Raw genomic sequence first — 16785 nt, forward strand, 5'->3', positions numbered from 1 at the left:
GTTGAAAATCTGGATAGGATTGGAGGGATAGCTCAAAGAACATTGAATGTCTTTCCGCCATTGTTTCCTGTTTTTGGATGGGGTAGCAGAGTTCAGTGACGCGGAGATTTATTTATAGAGGAGGGATAAGGAGGGTATTGCACGGAGGCAGCTTAAGTAGAGCTAGCAGACCAACGTCAAGGGCTAGCAGACCAACGCCAAGAGCTAGCAGACCAACGTCAGGAGTTAGCAGACCAACGTTGGTCTGCTAATTATAGAGCTAGCAGACCAAAATTGTTTATTGGTGAAAAAAGTGGTCAACTATGCAAAAAAACTGTTCAGAATGTAATGATCTATATCTTGTCTAGGTTTTGAGATGAAACTCAATATTCAAAATTTAAAAAATTCTAATTATTTTTTTCTCAAAATCCACCTAAAAGTTGTCAACTACTAAAATGTGTAAAAATTTTCGTAAATAATTGTTGTAGTTGACAACTTTTTGTATCTCGTCAAGTTACTCCTTCACAGGGTGGCGATCCCTGATTCTCCAAAACTTCTTTTTCAAAAAATAAACTTTTTTTTTCAATTTTTCAAAAGAAAATGTACTTTACTGATATATCTCCAGGTGTTACTTTACTCTTTTCTGCATGACACCTCTATGTGTCGTCGTAAAATTGTCCAACTTTTTGCAGCACAGACACCTGAGAGAGCTGCTCGCCCGAGACGACCACAGAATGCAATAACAACATGTGGTCCGACTCTCTTTCTCTCAGTTATCACTTTTCCTGAGAGAAAACGGAACAATTTGAAATATATCTCACACATGAGATATCAAAATGTGTACACGTGGATTCATGAAACGGTGGAAAACTTGACACGCAACACCTGACATCATTGGAGTCTCCGCCAAGAGATAGCAATAAAATTGTTTAGTTGGGAGACCAAAGCGAAAATTAATTGGAGCCATGCCTCGGAATGTTTGATGGGGTGGGGTAGTTCTAGAACTAAAAATAGACGCGCAATTTTGTGGTTCTGGTAGAATTTCTTAATGAAATAAATATATAATGAGTTTGGGAGGAAATGGAACCCATCAGAATAATTAATACGGTGGTCAAGAAGTCAAGAACACAATTTGATGTCCCAAAATAAACTTGGATAAAAGAAAAATACGGTAGGGGGAATTGAACCAGCAACATGTAAAGTGATGGAGCTAGCAGACCAACATTGGTCTGCTAGCTCCAAATTTATTATTTTTCGAAAGTTTCCGATTTCAAATTGTTCTATTTTCAGTAAAACACCAATGCCCTTCTAGTCCGACCCCATTCTCTGTCTCAGACAATGTGTGTTTACCCATTTTGAACAGGAAGAAGCGAAAATCTCGTGGTGTTCCAAGGAAAAATACGAAAAAATAGTTCAACATCTGGGAGAAAAACAAACCTGTTTAGTCCGTAATGCTTGTGCACCCAACATTTTCGTAGAGGGCAAAATCTGGAGCAAAAATTCCAATTGTCGTTCTGAGAATATGCTGTGACTCAAGTATCGGGGAGGAACAAGAAGAAGAAGAAGAATAAGAAAAGAAGGAACAAGAGGCGAGAAGCTTGTCGAGAAAAGTGGGCGGAGCTTAGCGATTGGGGGAGGAGCCGAAAGGGTCTTGAGGGAGTAAAGAAAGTGACGTTTTTGGGGAAAAGAAACAAGAGATTTTATTAGGGGAATGTTACAAGAAAGTTAGAAAGGGTATTCTAGACAAAATGACAATAAAAATATAGAATTAAAGTTTTTTCCTTTTGCAAAGGAAGACAATTAAAGCAAAACAATTTAAAGACGGCAGGAAATTGAGCAAAAGAGAATCGGTGTGTTGGTTTTGAAAGCTTGATTTTTGAAAATGAGATTAATTTCGTAATTTCGGGGGTTTGGGGGCCTAACAATTCAAATAAAGCAATAAATCTGATATTAAAATGATGTAAATAAAAAAAAATTTATTCTCCAATTTCAGCCAACCACTTCGATGGCATCCACGTGGCTTTCGATTCCAGCTGATATATTAATCCAGTCAACTCATTCATCGTTGTATCCAAATCGACATTCCTTATTATCGCATCACAAACTCCTCGGTATTTTTGCTCCATTTGTGCGGAATTCTCTATTATTTGACGAATTTCTGTGTCGGAGAAGGCGCGTGCACTCGTCGCTGCTGTATTCTGAGAAATGTTGGTGGAGGAGGCGGCAGAATGAGAACGAGTCGTTTGGGCACGGTAGACTTCTCGGGTGTGCTGAAATTATTGTATCTTTTTGTTTGAAGATATGAAGTTTCACGTCTTTGATAGCTAGCAGGCCAACGCAGGTAACTAGCAGACCAATAGTGCGAGCTAGCAGACCAACGCCGGCAACTAGCAGACCAATCTGTTATTTCACGTTTTCTGGGATTTTTGACAAATATTTGTACATTTTTTCTAATTTCATGCCAATTTTATTCAATCTTCAGTGATTTTCAGTCAATTTCAATCATTTTCTGTTTTGATTTTGCATCAATTCTGCGATAACATTGCTTAATCGCTAAGTGGATAGCTAGCAGACCAACGCCGATAGCTAGCAGACCAAATTTGTTTTTTTTCGGTTTTTAGCTTGTTTTTTTAAAGCGAAAAATGACGAATTCCAGTCGAAATTTTTGCAAACACCTCCTCCTGTCATTTCCAGTTCAGTTCCTTCCAAATTTCCTCTAATTTCATTCGCAAAACTTCCGTATTCACCTTAAACTCGCCAAACTCGGGCGGCTGCACAAAAATCACAATCGGCGCGAATTCCCACGTGCGGATATTCTCGATAGCTAACGGATGTGGTGTCAGCAGCACTGTTCCCTTCTCGCTGGCACGTCTGACAGATTTAAGTGCGGTTCCGTATAAATTATCGCGGAATTCGCCGTATTCGAGCATTTCCTTCCATTCAATCATTTGCTCCATTTCGGCGCGCGTCGTGAAATAGTAGTTGACACCGTCCGTTTCGTTGGGTCTGCAAAATAAAAGGGGAATAATTGATGGGAGGCTAATTTATCTTATTTTTCGCTTTTGTTTGTGTGCTTTTTTGCAAAAGAATGAGCAAAGAAGGAATGAAATGGGGGAGAAATTGTTATATGGAAATCGCTAGCAAACCAACGTTGGTCTGCTAGCTCTCTCTTCTGTTTACTAGCAGACCAACGTTGGTCTGCTAGCTCATTTTCCCCGCCTTTGCATGCTTCAACGAGCAGAGTTCAAGTGAATTAAGCTCCTGGCTCCTCTCTGAGAACAAATTAGTGTCTTAACGAAATGGGTGTCATTAACGAAAGCTTAACGACTTTGAACTCGGGTTCTTTTTTTCTTGGTCTCCGGATAAAAATAGATTATCTAACTGATGGACATCAGTACCTTGGCGCTCTGCTTGTATGTGGAATTGCATTTGTGAATCTGTCTGCGAAAACTTTGAAGAACTGCCTTCGAATCTCGTTTCTACCGACACCTGGAGCACCTAGAAGCACGACGACTCGCCGTCGTTTTTTCTTGTTTCTCCATCGGAAGACACCTTCGTAGAAGCGTTCTTTGTGACTCTAAAATTGTAAAAATAATAAATTTAATGTGATTTTGAAGAAGTCTTAAATACCTCTAAAAACGTCTGAAAATCGTTCGACGACTCCAGACTATCCGGATTTTCCGATTGACACTGTAGCCATTCTGATGGGATCAATCCGACCTTTTCTGCAATAAAAATGCACGAAATTTCAGAATTTAAGATTAATTCCCTACTAGATTCCTCTCGATTCTCCTCATCATGACTCTCTTTTCTCCTGGCCAGCGCTCCGAATCCGATTTTTCTGGTTTGCCACCAATACTGATCTTTTTCGTCGAGAATCTCCAGAATATCGCCAGCGCGAAACGAGATGGCAGCTTCTGGACATGGATGGCGTCTGTCTTGCCATGGGTCGTAGTCAAACTGAAATTTGATTTTTTTTTTGGAAAATCTATGAAAAAATTGAGACTTACCAGCGCTCGTACGTAACGGTGAGCGGGACGTTTTTGCTTGAGTTTTTGGTTCACTTCGGCAGGTATTAATTTGAAAGTTATCTGAAAAATATTGATTAATTTCAAAGGAAAATTGTGGTACAAAAGAAACTCACAATGCCATTATCACATTTATCCAACAATTTCACAATCTCCCTCGGTTCCTTATCTGCAACAGTCACTCCATTCACTTCCAATACTCGATCTCCGTCTTGAATACACCCGCTCCGATCTGCCACGCCGTTCGCCATTATTCGTGCCACGTACACTTTGCCACGTTCACATTTTATCGTGGCGCCGAGTGGTTCGCCTCGTCGTACTATTCGGACCTGGAAATTAAAAGATTTTGCTTGGAAATGAGAGAATTTGAGAGAGAAAATATTTTGGAAATAGCTAGCAGACCAACGTTGGTCTGCTAGTTATTTTGAGTTTCACGAAAGATATCGCTAACAGACCAACATTACCTGCTAGCTTTTCTAAATTTTTTTCGCCAGTTTTTTTTTTGTGAATTTTCATCCAAAAACCTACAATTTTCACCGCAACCCCATCATCTTCATCAACTTCAAACGGAACATCTGGTAATTGCGGTGCAAATCTCCCAGCCGACACTTCTTGCGCGGCCCATAACACTCCTTGAATATGTGGTGCATTTAATAATTGTGATAGCTGTTGAATTGATATTGATTTGGAATTCGACACATCCCAATCGTCTAGAAAGCTTTGTGAAAGCTCTTGAAATGAGATTTCTTCTTTTTGCTCATTGGATTTGGCGAAATTTCTGAGAATAGCCACAGCATTTTGATGTTTTTTCAGTAGATTCTTGTGGTTTTTAGTCGAAATTCTTTGATTTTGTTCCTGATCTTGATCTGAAACGCGATTTTATTAACTCTCAGTGACAAATCTTGAATAAAAACTTACTCGATGTACCAGCGGTCGCTTCTTCGTCTGCATAGTCTAATATTGTCTCAAATATTGCCGACAAATTGTCGGGCATTTTTGGAGGGGTCCTGGAATACTAATATTGAACAATTAAATGTTTTATTTATTAAAATCTAATCATTGATCGTTTAGAATGATAAATGAAGTAATTTGAGCCGGATGGAGCCACACTTTAGTGTAAAAAGGGACCTTTTAATTCGAGGAGGTGGCTAAACAGCGCGCGATGCGGAGTGTCGTTGCGAGTGGCGAAAATTTAAATTCGAATTCTGACGAGAGTTGTTCTTTCGTTAATTACGTAATCAGCTTGATTTAATTGGTTTTAATAGCAGGAATTGTTTAAAAAATCAAATGATTTCATTTCTAAACATTTTCGTTTTCTTCTCACTTCTTTCAGAGAAATGTGACGTTGATCAGCTCTTCCATAGCTAACGATTAACATTTTTCATAAAATATACATTTTAAACTAACTTTTCGGTCCAAAAACTCTAAAAATCGTTCAAAATAAAATAACTTTCAAAAATAATTACAGTAAGACACTGTTTCGGAACGAGACCCATTGGTTTGTTGGCGCGAGCTTTTAAATTTCAAATAAACTTTTCCTGATTTTCTTGCCTCATTTTTCTCGTTTTTCCGTGTTTTTTCCGTGATTTTCATTTCAAATTTTCACATTTTTAGCGAAAACCGGCGGCGCCGATGCGCTCATTAACCCTTCTTCTACTCGTCGCGAGTGGCCTCGCCTTGAAATTCGACGATTGCGAGCAACAACCGAAAGGTAAGTTTTTACATCAAAAATCTAGAAATTTGAGGTTAATTTTTGATTTTTCAGCGCTCAATCAGGTGCGGCGAGTCGGCCCGAAGCTCTACTCGCACAAACTCGACTTTTACCACCAAAAATCGCTTCCCTACAATGCGATCCACGCGTTCACCGACGTCTTCTTGCATATCAACTTGACAGACGCCGATCAGTATCAATTTTATCAGGTAAAACTTTTGAAAATCGATGAAAAATCAAAAGAGAATGTATTTCCAGGGAACAAACTGCACCACCGTCCAACAACTTTATGATAACGACAATCGTTACTTTGGGCTTTTGAGAAAAGCCGCACTTTTGCGATCCCATCAGCTGTCGCCGTTCAACGACACAATAATTGGAGTGTCTACGGCGGAACCGTATGAAATATCGGTGCTAATTTGGAGTAAGTGCTTACTCCGCCCATTCAAGTTTGAATAACTAAAATTCAATTATTTCAGAAGTAAACTACATTCGAGTCGGTGTCTACGTGGGAGCCATTTTGCTGTTCTTGTTGGCGAGCAAGTTGGTGCGAAATGTACTCTTCTACTACACCAGTGGATGCTCGTTCGGTCTGTTGGCGTCGCTGTTGCTAGTGGCGTTTATTGTGTGGAGAGTTGCGCCGAAGGTAAGCAATGTTGCTAGCTAGCAGACCAACGCTTGCTATTTGGCGTTGGTCTGCTAGCTATCCGCAGTTGGTCTGCTAGCTCACACCGCTGGTTTGCTAGTTATCGGCGTTTGTCTGCTAGCTCCTGACGTTGGTCTGCTAGCTCTTCCTGTTGCTATGCTAGCTATTTCTCGTTGGTCTGCTAGCTATTTAGCTTTGGTCTGCTAACAATTTTCCATTATTCAAAACAAAGAGAAAAAAAATCATCAAATTTTCTTCCAGAAAACGCTCGGAGTCCCGATTCTCATCGGTGGATGGTCCGTTTCGCTCTACATGCTCCACTTCGCATGGACCAATCTGCAAAGCATTATGCTTGAATACCAAAAGTATGTCATTGGATACTTCGCCACTGTTCTGCTGGTTTCGATGGCCTACTGCTATAAGAGAGGCCCTCCGACGGATGCCAGATCCCACGACATCGCTCAATGGACACTTCAACTCGTCGCACTCGCTTTGATCTACTTCTCGGTGCAAGTGGTTGAAGTGTCGACTGGAACGATCGGAGCGCTTATCGTCCAACAGATATGCCGAAACTTCTTGTTCTCTGGATTCCATTGGTTTGGAGTTGGGCTCGGCTCGCTTTGGAGGAAGATGTTCCCGTCGAAACGACGACTTTTGAATGAGGAGGAGTACGATGAGATTGGGCAGAAAACGACGAAAGAGCAGTTGGCACAGCTTAGGGAGTACTGTAAGCAAGAGAACTCGCGGCCATGGAAAATTGCCGGAAACGTTAGAAGTGCTAGACGGTAAGGAGTCTAATAATTTGGTTTTGTAAACAAACCATTAATTTTTAAGTCACAGACTCGCGCGATTCATCGAAGGAGAGGATGATCACATAACGGAGGACGAGATTTACGCACACGAGATGACCGGAGACGTTCTCGATCGTGAGGATTACGACGATGACTTCGGAGGTGTGCGATACGAGGATTATGACATGGAGACACCGAACGGATCACATTATGAGCTGGAGGAAGATGAGCAGGACGATGAGCAAGAATGGGATGAAGTCGTTGTGAAGAGACGAGGATCAGGATACGGGTGAGTAAGAAGAATGACAAAAAAGGCTAGTAGACCAATATCTTTGAGTGGAATTCGCCATTTTTCGCTTAAAAAAAACGGAAAAACAAAACAACTTTGGTCTGCTAGCTAGCTAGCTCACACCGTTGGTCTGCTAGCTCGCACCGTTGGTCTGCTAGCTCGCACCGTTAGTCTACTAGCTTCCTATTCAACGCTTCCATTTCCACTATTTCCTTATTTCAGACGACAATCCGTCCAATCAATTCGTGTTCCACGTAGCATCTCCTCCCGCCTCCTCTCTCCTTATCAGCACCAGATGAATCGCTCAATGGGACCCGCAGTGGGCTACAGAAGAACGTCTGAAGCCGCCCAGCACCGCCAGAACGGTTACTCGGAACATCGTCCACGTGCGCCACGTACAGAACAGATCTACAGAAGCCGACGCGTGGAATACGACGTGATGAGTGGACGTGTTGAACCGCCACGTTTTGCCACGTCATCATCTGGGTCGGCGACAACGACGTCGTCGATTACAGGAGGTCTGACGCCGAGCGAGTACATGCGACGTGCCAGAAAAATCGATTCGGCATCGAAAACGCCGACTAGAAGAGCGAAGAACTCGACAGACAGTCGAAATCGTACGGATTCAGAGGAAGCTGACGAATAGGAGGATTTTTATCAATATAATTTCCTTTTTCCTTCTTTCATTTGATGATCTTGTTAAATAGTCTTTTTGCGCTTTTATATAATTCTTTCAAAGTCCTTTCCACTGGTATCTCACCCCGATTCATCTCAGTTTTCTTAATTCAATTCATTTATTGTGAATAATACGGTTCATTTATATAATTGCCTCATTTTAAAGTTTTTCGAGTATCGGTTCGTTTCGCCGGTCATCTACTCTTGCCGTTTTCTCGCTTGGAATTATTGTATTTAAAATCTGAAAACAATCATCGAAATTCATTAAAAATTTAGATGTCTGACGACTGGGGAACGGCGGCGGCTGCCGAGAGGTCTATGAGCCGACTAACGCTGATTCAGCAAGCGGCGGCGCGAAGCGGAGCACTCCCAGCTCCCGGACAGTTCAGAAATAGCAAATTGTCACCATTCGAGGTGTCACAGATGTCTGGAGTATCGATTTCGATGGTACGGAGAGACTGAAATGCCGAAAAAGCTTCAAAATTTGGAAAATTTCGCTTTTTTTAGTGCGAAATTGTTTAATTTTGTCAATTTTCGATGGAAAATCTTGAAAACTCGTGAAAATCGCCTGATTTTCAATGTTTTTGTGATGAAATAAGACATTTGTTGCATTGGTCTGCTAGTACTTCAAAATTGGTCTGCTAGCGATTTTTGGTTCGAACGAATTCTTTAGCAGACCAACGCTGGTCTGCTAAAGATTTTGTAGAAATTCGTGTGAAACCTATTCATTTTGTCATTAATGGAATTCATTTTTTTTCAGGTTGAACGAGGAAATATTAATAGCCGTGACTTCACCCGAGAACTCGAATGGCTTCTCCAGGAAACCACAGAACGATGTTTCCTCGATGCGGAGATGTGGACCGGAGAGATTCTTGCCTACCTTCCGAACGAATGGTGTGAAGGAAGCCAACCAGATATCTGGAATACAAGTGTTAAGGTGTTCGCCAATGATTCCACTGAATCGATGACTTCACCGACGTCTTCTGCAGCTAATATGCCGGGAGATGTCGTCGTGCCGAAAGCGAAATATGCGTATTCATCGAGATTCGCACGATCTTTGATCAAAAATAAGGATTTCCGTCGTGCCGCTTCGTTTCTGGAGAAGACAGTTAATGAAAATCGTGTTGACCATTTCCTATATTATCGCTGTTTGTTCTTGGCCTATTACCAGGAGCATCTGGAGAATGATTCAGAAGGCGTTGAGAGGAAGACGAGTTTTGCAGAAGAAAAGTCTCCGTTTTCTATTCTTCATCAGAGAATGACCGATGAGAAGTTGCGAGAAAACGATGATGTTTGGTTTGAGTACTTGATGGGATTGATTGAAGTTCAATTGGGATTGAAAGTGGAAGCGGAGAAGTCGTTCAAGAATGTGATTACACGGGAGCCAAGGTAGAGTTTTGAATGTTAAATGGAGAAATTTGGAGGAGAATGAGTTTTGGTCTGCTAGCTTTTCACAATATCTAGCAGACCAACGTTGGTCTGCTAGCTCTTTTCCTTTGGTCTGCTAGCTCTTTTCCTTTGGTCTGCTAGCTCTTTTCCTTTGGTCTGCTAGCTCTTTTCCTTTGGCCTGTTAGCCCTCCCTACTAAACTCGAATGCTTCAAAACTTTGAATTTCAACTAGTTTTGTCAATTTTGCCAGATAAATAGCTCTATTCGTGCATTTTTTAGTCCATAGACGAAAAATAACTGAAATATTTGCGTAATTAGGCATTTCTTAAGCCGAAATACGAACATTTACCAATTTTGGTCTGCTAGCTTTTCACAATAGCTAGCAAACCAACGTTGGTCTGCTAGCGATTGTCACTCGAAAAAGTTCAAATTTCTGTCAAAAACATTCATTTTCATCAGATTTTTTCCTGAAATTTTATTGAAAATCTTCAATTTCCAGACACTGGCCAGCATGGGAAGGACTCACACTTCTCATCTCCGACATCGAGGACGCCGACAACTTTGTCATCCAATTGGACTCCCGATCGCTTTGGATGAGTGACTGGTTCATGGTGCTTGTCCTTCAACGATTCCATCAACACTCGATGGCAATCCAAAAAGCTGAACAACTAGTGCAACGTGGAATGACCGGGATCCCAATGATTATCACAAAGATCGCCGCGTGCTCTAACGCTCGACACGATCATGACCAAGCGATCGCCAACTTCGAGGATGTCCGAGAAATGGATCCATATCGATTGACTGATCTACACCTGCTCTCCGATTCCCTTTACATTCGAAACGACCAGAAAAAGCTGTCAGCGTTGGCGATGGAACTCTACAAAGTGCACAAATTCCGTTGGGAGACTTGCTGCGTCGTGGCGAATTACCACGCGATGCGACGTGACAGTGAGCACGCAATCAAATTCTTCCAACGAGCTCTCCGCTTGAATCCTGGATTCGCTGCGTTATGGGTGCTCATCGGTCACGAATTTATGGAGATGAAAAATAACGCGGCCGCCTGTGTTTCCTATCGCAGAGCTATCGAGATCGACCCGGCAGATCACAGAGGATGGTATGGACTCGGTCAGATGTATGATATCATGAAAATGCCAGCGTACTCTCTTTACTATTATCAAGAGGCTCAAAAATGCAAACCTCATGATTCACGTCTTCTGGTGGCTCTCGGTGAAGTTTATACCAAGTTGAATCGAATCGAGGACGCTGAAAAATGCTTCACTGGCGCCTATTTGTTCGGTGATGTCGAGGGTAATGCGTTGTGGAATCTGGCGAAATTGCACGAAAATCAGAAGGATCATAAGAAAGCGGCACAAGCTTTCGAAGTGTTTCTTGTGGTTTACGAGTTGGTCACTTCTGCGGAGGAGAAGGTGATTTATTCTGTAGCTTTCCTGGCGAATCACTTCTTCAAGACGGAAGAATTTGATAAGGCGCAAGAGTTTGCTACGAAGTGTATGGCTTATGAATCGGTGAGTTGGAAAGATTGAAAACGAACGTTGGTCTGCTAGTAAACGGAAGAGAGAGAGGGCTAGCAGACCAACGTTGGTCTGCTAGCTCTTTTTTCCAAATTTTGAATTTTTTTGAAAATTTTTCCTATTTTTTCTGGAGAAAGTCTAGTTTTAGACAATAAATTTGAAATTCAATCAAAAGGAGAGTGTGGATGGTAATTTAAGCACTTTTATTCTAAGATTTCGAGAAAATTTCAATAAATTTTGTTGGTCTGCTAGTGAACAGACAACAAAGGAAGCTAGCAGACCAACGTTGGTCTGCTAGCTATTTTCTCTTTCTCGTTTTCCTCATTTATCGATTTTCTTATTTTCCAGATCTGCCAAGAAGGAAACCGCCTCTTCCGTGAAATCGCCAAAATCCATCAACGTGAAGCCGAATTGGACGAAGCCGAACGTATCGGATATGCACAGAGAGCTGCCGCTGAAGCGGCCGCCGGTGGAGCTCCAGCACCGCAAGAGGAATTGTAAGAATAGAAAAAAAACTGATTTTAATAATATAAAATTTTGAATTTTCAGAGGCGAAGAGGAGATGTCGGAAGGCGAAGACGAGCTGACATTCTAATTGTTTTTCTCTAATTTTGATTTTTTGATCTCATTTTTTATCCCCAAATTCAAAAAATTAATGCTCTGTAATATCACTCCACTCATGTTTTGCACTTTCTATATAAATCATATGTTTTTTCTCCTCTTCTCGCGTGAACTCGCTCTAATTTAATTATTAAAATTTCGTGACTCCCCCTGGGCGCCCCTCCACTCTCTCGCTCATTTCCTTTTGATTTTCTTTTAAAAAACGTAAACATGAGACGTGGCAAAGAATCAGATGACGTGGATGACGACGAGAAGAAGCGAGAAGAATCCGAAGAAGAGAGAAAGGCGACTGGAGGGAGTGAGCTGGAGGATGGGGTATATTATTATTGGGTGGTAAGATAAGCATTTTTTGATTTTGTAGGTCAAATTCGGAGAGCAACTTCAAGACGATTTGATCAACACGTTCTGTGATAAGCTTCAGAAGGCGTGTCCGCGGACACTCGATGCGTTTATGGCCATTCAGTTTTTGATGATTGTAAGGGGAAAATTCTGATCATTTTTGTTCATAGTTGACAGTTTTTTGAAAGCGTCTCTTTAACCACGCCTATTTCCACGTGGAGAAGAGATAGAAAACAGTTTTCAACTACAAAAATGTAGATCGTGAAATTCTGCACATTTTGTTAGTTGATAGCTTTTTAATAGCAAGAAGCAGTGATGAGATACGGTAAGTTGAAAAACAGTGTCTCTTTGAAAAGCAAAAAATAGATACTTTCGTCTATTTTCGCCGATTTTTGACAGATTTTGACTGAAAATCGATAATTTCTGGCATTAAAATACCCCTAAACACTTCAAAAATCCATTTCACACAAGCAAAAACAGAACAAAAGAAAAAATAGGCAAGAGGAATCGAACACCCGACCCTCTGCACGGCAGCCAAAAGTGTAACTAACGACACCAGAAGAGGAACTGAAATCTATGCGGCGCAGGGCGTATAAATGTGAGATGAGAAGCAAGAGACACTGACAGCGATCACAGATATTGAAAAACTGTCAACTAACAATAAGAAAACACTTGAATTATACCTATTTTCTCTAATTCCAGACCGATGAGAAGGATATCCGTAGACTGGTCACAGGCACGAATCCAGCGCTTCAAGTGCTCTACGATCGTACTCGTTCTCATTATGTGCTTGTTTAGTGAGTATATTACAGATAAAGGGGGCGGAGTCACTTTTCATTTTCAGCTACAACCCAAAATACAATAAGGTTTTCCTATTCGACAGTTTGCAGCCATATGACAGTGCTGAGACTCCTCAGGTTGGTGGGGCGAAGAGGGCGGAGTCTAGTTTTGAAAATTAAAAAAAAAAACTTTTTTTTGAAGATTCTCAACGAGATGGTGTTTTATATCAGCCGTCTGTTCGGACACTTGTTCACGAAACATATTCCTGTTATAGTGGATAAGGAGTTTCAGAGACAGGTAAGGGAGACATCCGGACATACGGACACACAGACAGACATTTTCAGAGCGATAACTTCTCGTGTGGATATCGTGTGATTGGAGCACTTGTCGACTTGACACGTGGACGCAATCCGTGTACTCAGGACTACAGTAGGACTTTGATTCTCAACTTCCTTCGATTCATTCTCGCCGAGCCGGAGCCCACGTGGGAGATGTTCGAGTCGGCGGAGTTTGCTTGTAAGAAGCCGTATAGTGGACAAAATCGTGTGAGCATATACATTCAAAACACCACGTATGTTGGCACACCGTCCACCTCGAGATCCTCGTCAACGGGAAAACAGTCTTCGTCAGATGATTCGTTGGCGTCGCAGAAATCGGAACAGAGTTCGAATGGAGGGAGGGGAAGGAAGACTGGGAGACGGGTGAGGATAGGTTTTTCTGGTAGATCGAATGTAGAGCTTCATTTTTGTAGTTGACAACATTTTGATCGGTTTTCTAGTTTCTGAGATACGCGGTGTTGAAGAGAGGCGGCTCAAAGCAGAGAGCGCAGAGAAGCTAGAGCGTCTGACTTCTCTGCGCTCTCTCACTTCCGAAATCTAAATTAGCTAGCAGACCAACGTTGGTCTGCTAGTGATTTTCGTTGGTCTGCTAGTTATCTTCGTTGGTCTGCTAGTGTCACGTTTTGAACCAAAATGGGTTTTTCTTTGTTGAAATGTCAAATTTTGACTGAAAATTGAAATTCTGTCAAACAGTAAATATGGTAGTTTGAGCACTTTTACTATAAAATTTCGAAAAAATCAAATTTAAAAAAATCTCGTTTTTGAGCCGCCCGTCTTTACCGTCTCGTACCTCAAAACCTACCTAAGATATACAAAAATTGTCAACTACAAAAATACATATCTTGTCTTGATCTACACAATCCATATAATTACCCACCTTATTCCAGGCCCACGCCGGTTACTACAACCCTCACTTGGAGAACTACCGTGCCAACTCTGAGAGGTACACCAGATCCATCCCCCCTCGCAACTTGTATCCATACCGCCCATCATCCCCATTGAGTGCCCCATACTTCCAAGCACCACCGACTTCATGGAGATCTCCGACTGCACTGGGACCACCACCGCCTGTGGATAACACTCTCATCTCGTGTATTCGCAATTTTGCAAATCAATCGATTTTCAATGGACACATCTTCCGTCGGAAATCGGATCGTTTCGAGTTGGAGAATGATGTGGAGAAGGGACTCGGAGTGGTGGAGAAGCGAGAAGAGGAATAACAACTTGAATACCTTTATTTTTAATTTCTTTCGTTTTGTAATCATTTTCTTTTTGAGTAAATTTGCTTTTCGTAGTTGTCGTTATTTGACTCGAGAAGTCAAGACTCCTCTGTGAAGTCTCAGATTACTTAATTAGATACGAGATACTTCTAAGTGCGTCATCACCGAGTGGGCGAAGCCTAAACACACCAAGAATCTGAAATGGAAAGGAGCGTAAGGACACTGTAACTGCCTAAAAAATGAATATGGTGAAGAGAGAAGACCCTAAAAATAAAAGAAAGATCGATATTGGTGTTACCGAGCGTAAGTAGATCAAAAGTAAATTTTCAAGGTTTGATCTACCAACAAAGATCCTAGCAGTCTATGTTTAAAGGTGCATATCTCGAAACCTAGAACAGTTATCAAAAAGCTACAAACTACAAAAATAGAGATCTGAGTTGTCAGGAAGGTTTCGTCTAGCCACAGTAACTTTCCCGGATGAGCTTGTATAAAAAAGTTGTCAATTACAAAAATGAAGATCTAACTGTGATCTAAACGGTGAATGTAAATTTGAAGCAGTTTCACCAAAAGAGAGAGCGCAGAGAAGCCAGACACTCTAGCTTCTATGTACCCTCTAGATTTTTGCTCCCTAACTTTGAAGGCGCTTATCTCAAAAGTGGGCGGAGCTATCAAAAAGTTATCAACTGCAAAAATACAGGTCTAGGTTTGATCTACAAAATGAATATAAATTTGTACTAATCCGTTGTGATGTGGCTCTGGTGACGTGACCTCAAAGTGAGCCATTTTTAGCGGTAAAAAAACAGATTTTCAACACAAATTCATTTATTTTTTGTTCAACAAGAAGATATTCATATATAAATGAATGTCAGATATAATACTCCACCAATTCCATCCACCACCAAAACACCTCAATATCTCCGACGACTTCTGCTACAGCACCAACAGAGGAGACAGATCGAAAGGAAGAGAATGATGAGAGTGGCGCTGACGGATACCCAAATGAACCACCACGATTGATACCAATTGCAGAAGCCCATTTTCAGACAGCAGAACTTGTATTCCGGCTCGGAGTGGCACTCGGTGCCGCAACGTTGCGCGTGGGAGCCACGGCCATCTGGAAATGGGAAAATCTTATTGAAGGTCCGAGCTCCCTAACTTTGAAGGCGTATATCTCAAAGCGTTGCCGAGTTATCAAAAAGTTGCAAACTACAAAAGTATAGGTCTAGGTTTGATCTACACGGTAAACATAAATTTGAAGAAGTTTCATCAAAAGAGAGGGCGCCAGACACTCTAGCTTCTATAGGATCTTGCTCCCTAACTTTGCAGGTGCATATCTCAAAGCGTTGCAGAGCTATCAAAAAGTTGTCAACTACAAAAATGAAGATTTGATTGTGATCTCCACGGTTAATATAAATTTGAAAAGGTTTCATCAAAAGAATCAAAAGAGAGGGCGCAGGGAAGACAGACAGTCTAGCTTCTCTTCACTCTCTAGGTTCTAGCTCCCCATCTTTGAAAGCGTCTATCTCGATACCTAGCAGAGTTATCAAAAAGATATAAACTGCAAAAATAAAGGTCTAGGCTTGATCTACACAACGGTACTAAATTTGACCCGGTTAAAACTGCTGGGAGCTTCAGGAAACAGGTTTGAAAACTCGCTAGTTACAATACTTACACGAACTGCACGCATAGTCCTCCAAGAATCTCTCCGTGACGTTAACCATCAGATGACGTGACGAAATCGAGCGACGATTACAGTGGAAGGAGAAGAAATGAGAAATCGGCATTCGGGGCGATTTCAAAGGGACCAGGAAGGGCGCCTAGGAGAAGAGAATCGAGGGGGTGTCACGTCTTTTTTGTTTTGTAAATTTGAGATTTTTATTTTTTCTTTAATTTGAGATACCTATTTTTTCAGATATAACTTTTTTTCTCATATTTCCTAATTAGTGGCGCCGAGTGAATCATCATGAAGACCTCTGCATCGGCAAAGACTCCTCAGTGGGCGGAGTCAGTTTTCCAGAAATTTCCGAAATTTGATATGGCAACACTTGGACGTCTCTAAACATAAACAAATTGACTTTGCAAACTTTTATATTGTTCATTATTTCTGAATTTTGAGATTAGAGCAAGATGACTTACTCCCTTTGAGAAAGAGGTCAAAGTTCCAGCTAGGAGAGAGACGCAGACGTTTTGTTGTTTAGTTCGTTTTTCTTAGCTGTTAGGTCGAATACTTTTTCTCCCTCACACACACACACATGGCTAAACTATGATTTGCAGCATGGAAACATTTTTTCTCATTTTTGAAAACGGTGTCCTGATCTCATCATCATTCAGTCTCATCCATTCCTAGTAGACTTTATTTTTGTTTTCTTTGAAATTTTTTCTTTTTTCTAGAGAAATAAACAAATGAATAGCGCCTAGGTGCTTTTAGGGGTGACTCCTACAAAAAA

General features: G+C 41.3%; 6 protein-coding genes across 6 annotated transcripts; 3 read left to right on the forward strand and 3 right to left on the reverse strand.

Annotated features, from left to right (window-relative positions):
* Positions 1-1955: 1955 nt before the first annotated feature.
* On the reverse strand, positions 1956-5001 carry GCK72_011828 (uncharacterized protein; the record flags this gene model as incomplete). Its single annotated transcript, XM_053728702.1, has 9 exons — positions 1956-2249; positions 2727-2985; positions 3378-3556; positions 3610-3704; positions 3753-3939; positions 3990-4070; positions 4124-4336; positions 4536-4873; positions 4926-5001. 9 exons carry the CDS (start codon positions 4999-5001, stop codon positions 1956-1958), a joined length of 1722 nt encoding a protein of 573 aa, XP_053588279.1.
* Positions 5002-5639: 638 nt separating this feature from the next.
* GCK72_011829 (uncharacterized protein) lies at positions 5640-8090 on the forward strand (the record flags this gene model as incomplete). The annotated part of the gene is made up of 7 exons (XM_003103026.2): positions 5640-5718; positions 5773-5927; positions 5977-6142; positions 6198-6364; positions 6626-7149; positions 7205-7444; positions 7667-8090. The coding sequence occupies 7 exons, from the start codon at positions 5640-5642 to the stop codon at positions 8088-8090; spliced, it is 1755 nt and encodes a 584-aa protein (XP_003103074.2).
* GCK72_011830 (uncharacterized protein) lies at positions 6554-6958 on the reverse strand (the record flags this gene model as incomplete). Its single annotated transcript, XM_053728703.1, has 1 exon — positions 6554-6958. The coding sequence occupies one exon, from the start codon at positions 6956-6958 to the stop codon at positions 6554-6556; it is 405 nt and encodes a 134-aa protein (XP_053588280.1).
* A 305-nt stretch (positions 8091-8395) lies between the features above and the next one.
* On the forward strand, positions 8396-11635 carry GCK72_011831 (uncharacterized protein; the record flags this gene model as incomplete). Its single annotated transcript, XM_003102976.2, has 5 exons — positions 8396-8566; positions 8880-9508; positions 10008-11034; positions 11389-11537; positions 11590-11635. The coding sequence occupies 5 exons, from the start codon at positions 8396-8398 to the stop codon at positions 11633-11635; spliced, it is 2022 nt and encodes a 673-aa protein (XP_003103024.2).
* Positions 11636-11871: 236 nt separating this feature from the next.
* On the forward strand, positions 11872-14338 carry GCK72_011832 (uncharacterized protein; the record flags this gene model as incomplete). The annotated part of the gene is made up of 7 exons (XM_053728704.1): positions 11872-11976; positions 12023-12136; positions 12703-12797; positions 12845-12917; positions 12982-13077; positions 13125-13481; positions 14006-14338. 7 exons carry the CDS (start codon positions 11872-11874, stop codon positions 14336-14338), a joined length of 1173 nt encoding a protein of 390 aa, XP_053588281.1.
* A 908-nt stretch (positions 14339-15246) lies between these two features.
* Positions 15247-16122, reverse strand: GCK72_011833 (uncharacterized protein; the record flags this gene model as incomplete). Its single annotated transcript, XM_053728705.1, has 2 exons — positions 15247-15452; positions 16011-16122. 2 exons carry the CDS (start codon positions 16120-16122, stop codon positions 15247-15249), a joined length of 318 nt encoding a protein of 105 aa, XP_053588282.1.
* Positions 16123-16785: the final 663 nt, after the last annotated feature.

This window comes from Caenorhabditis remanei, chromosome III, assembly GCF_010183535.1.
Source record: "Caenorhabditis remanei strain PX506 chromosome III, whole genome shotgun sequence".
Lineage (NCBI taxonomy): Eukaryota > Metazoa > Nematoda > Chromadorea > Rhabditida > Rhabditidae > Caenorhabditis > Caenorhabditis remanei.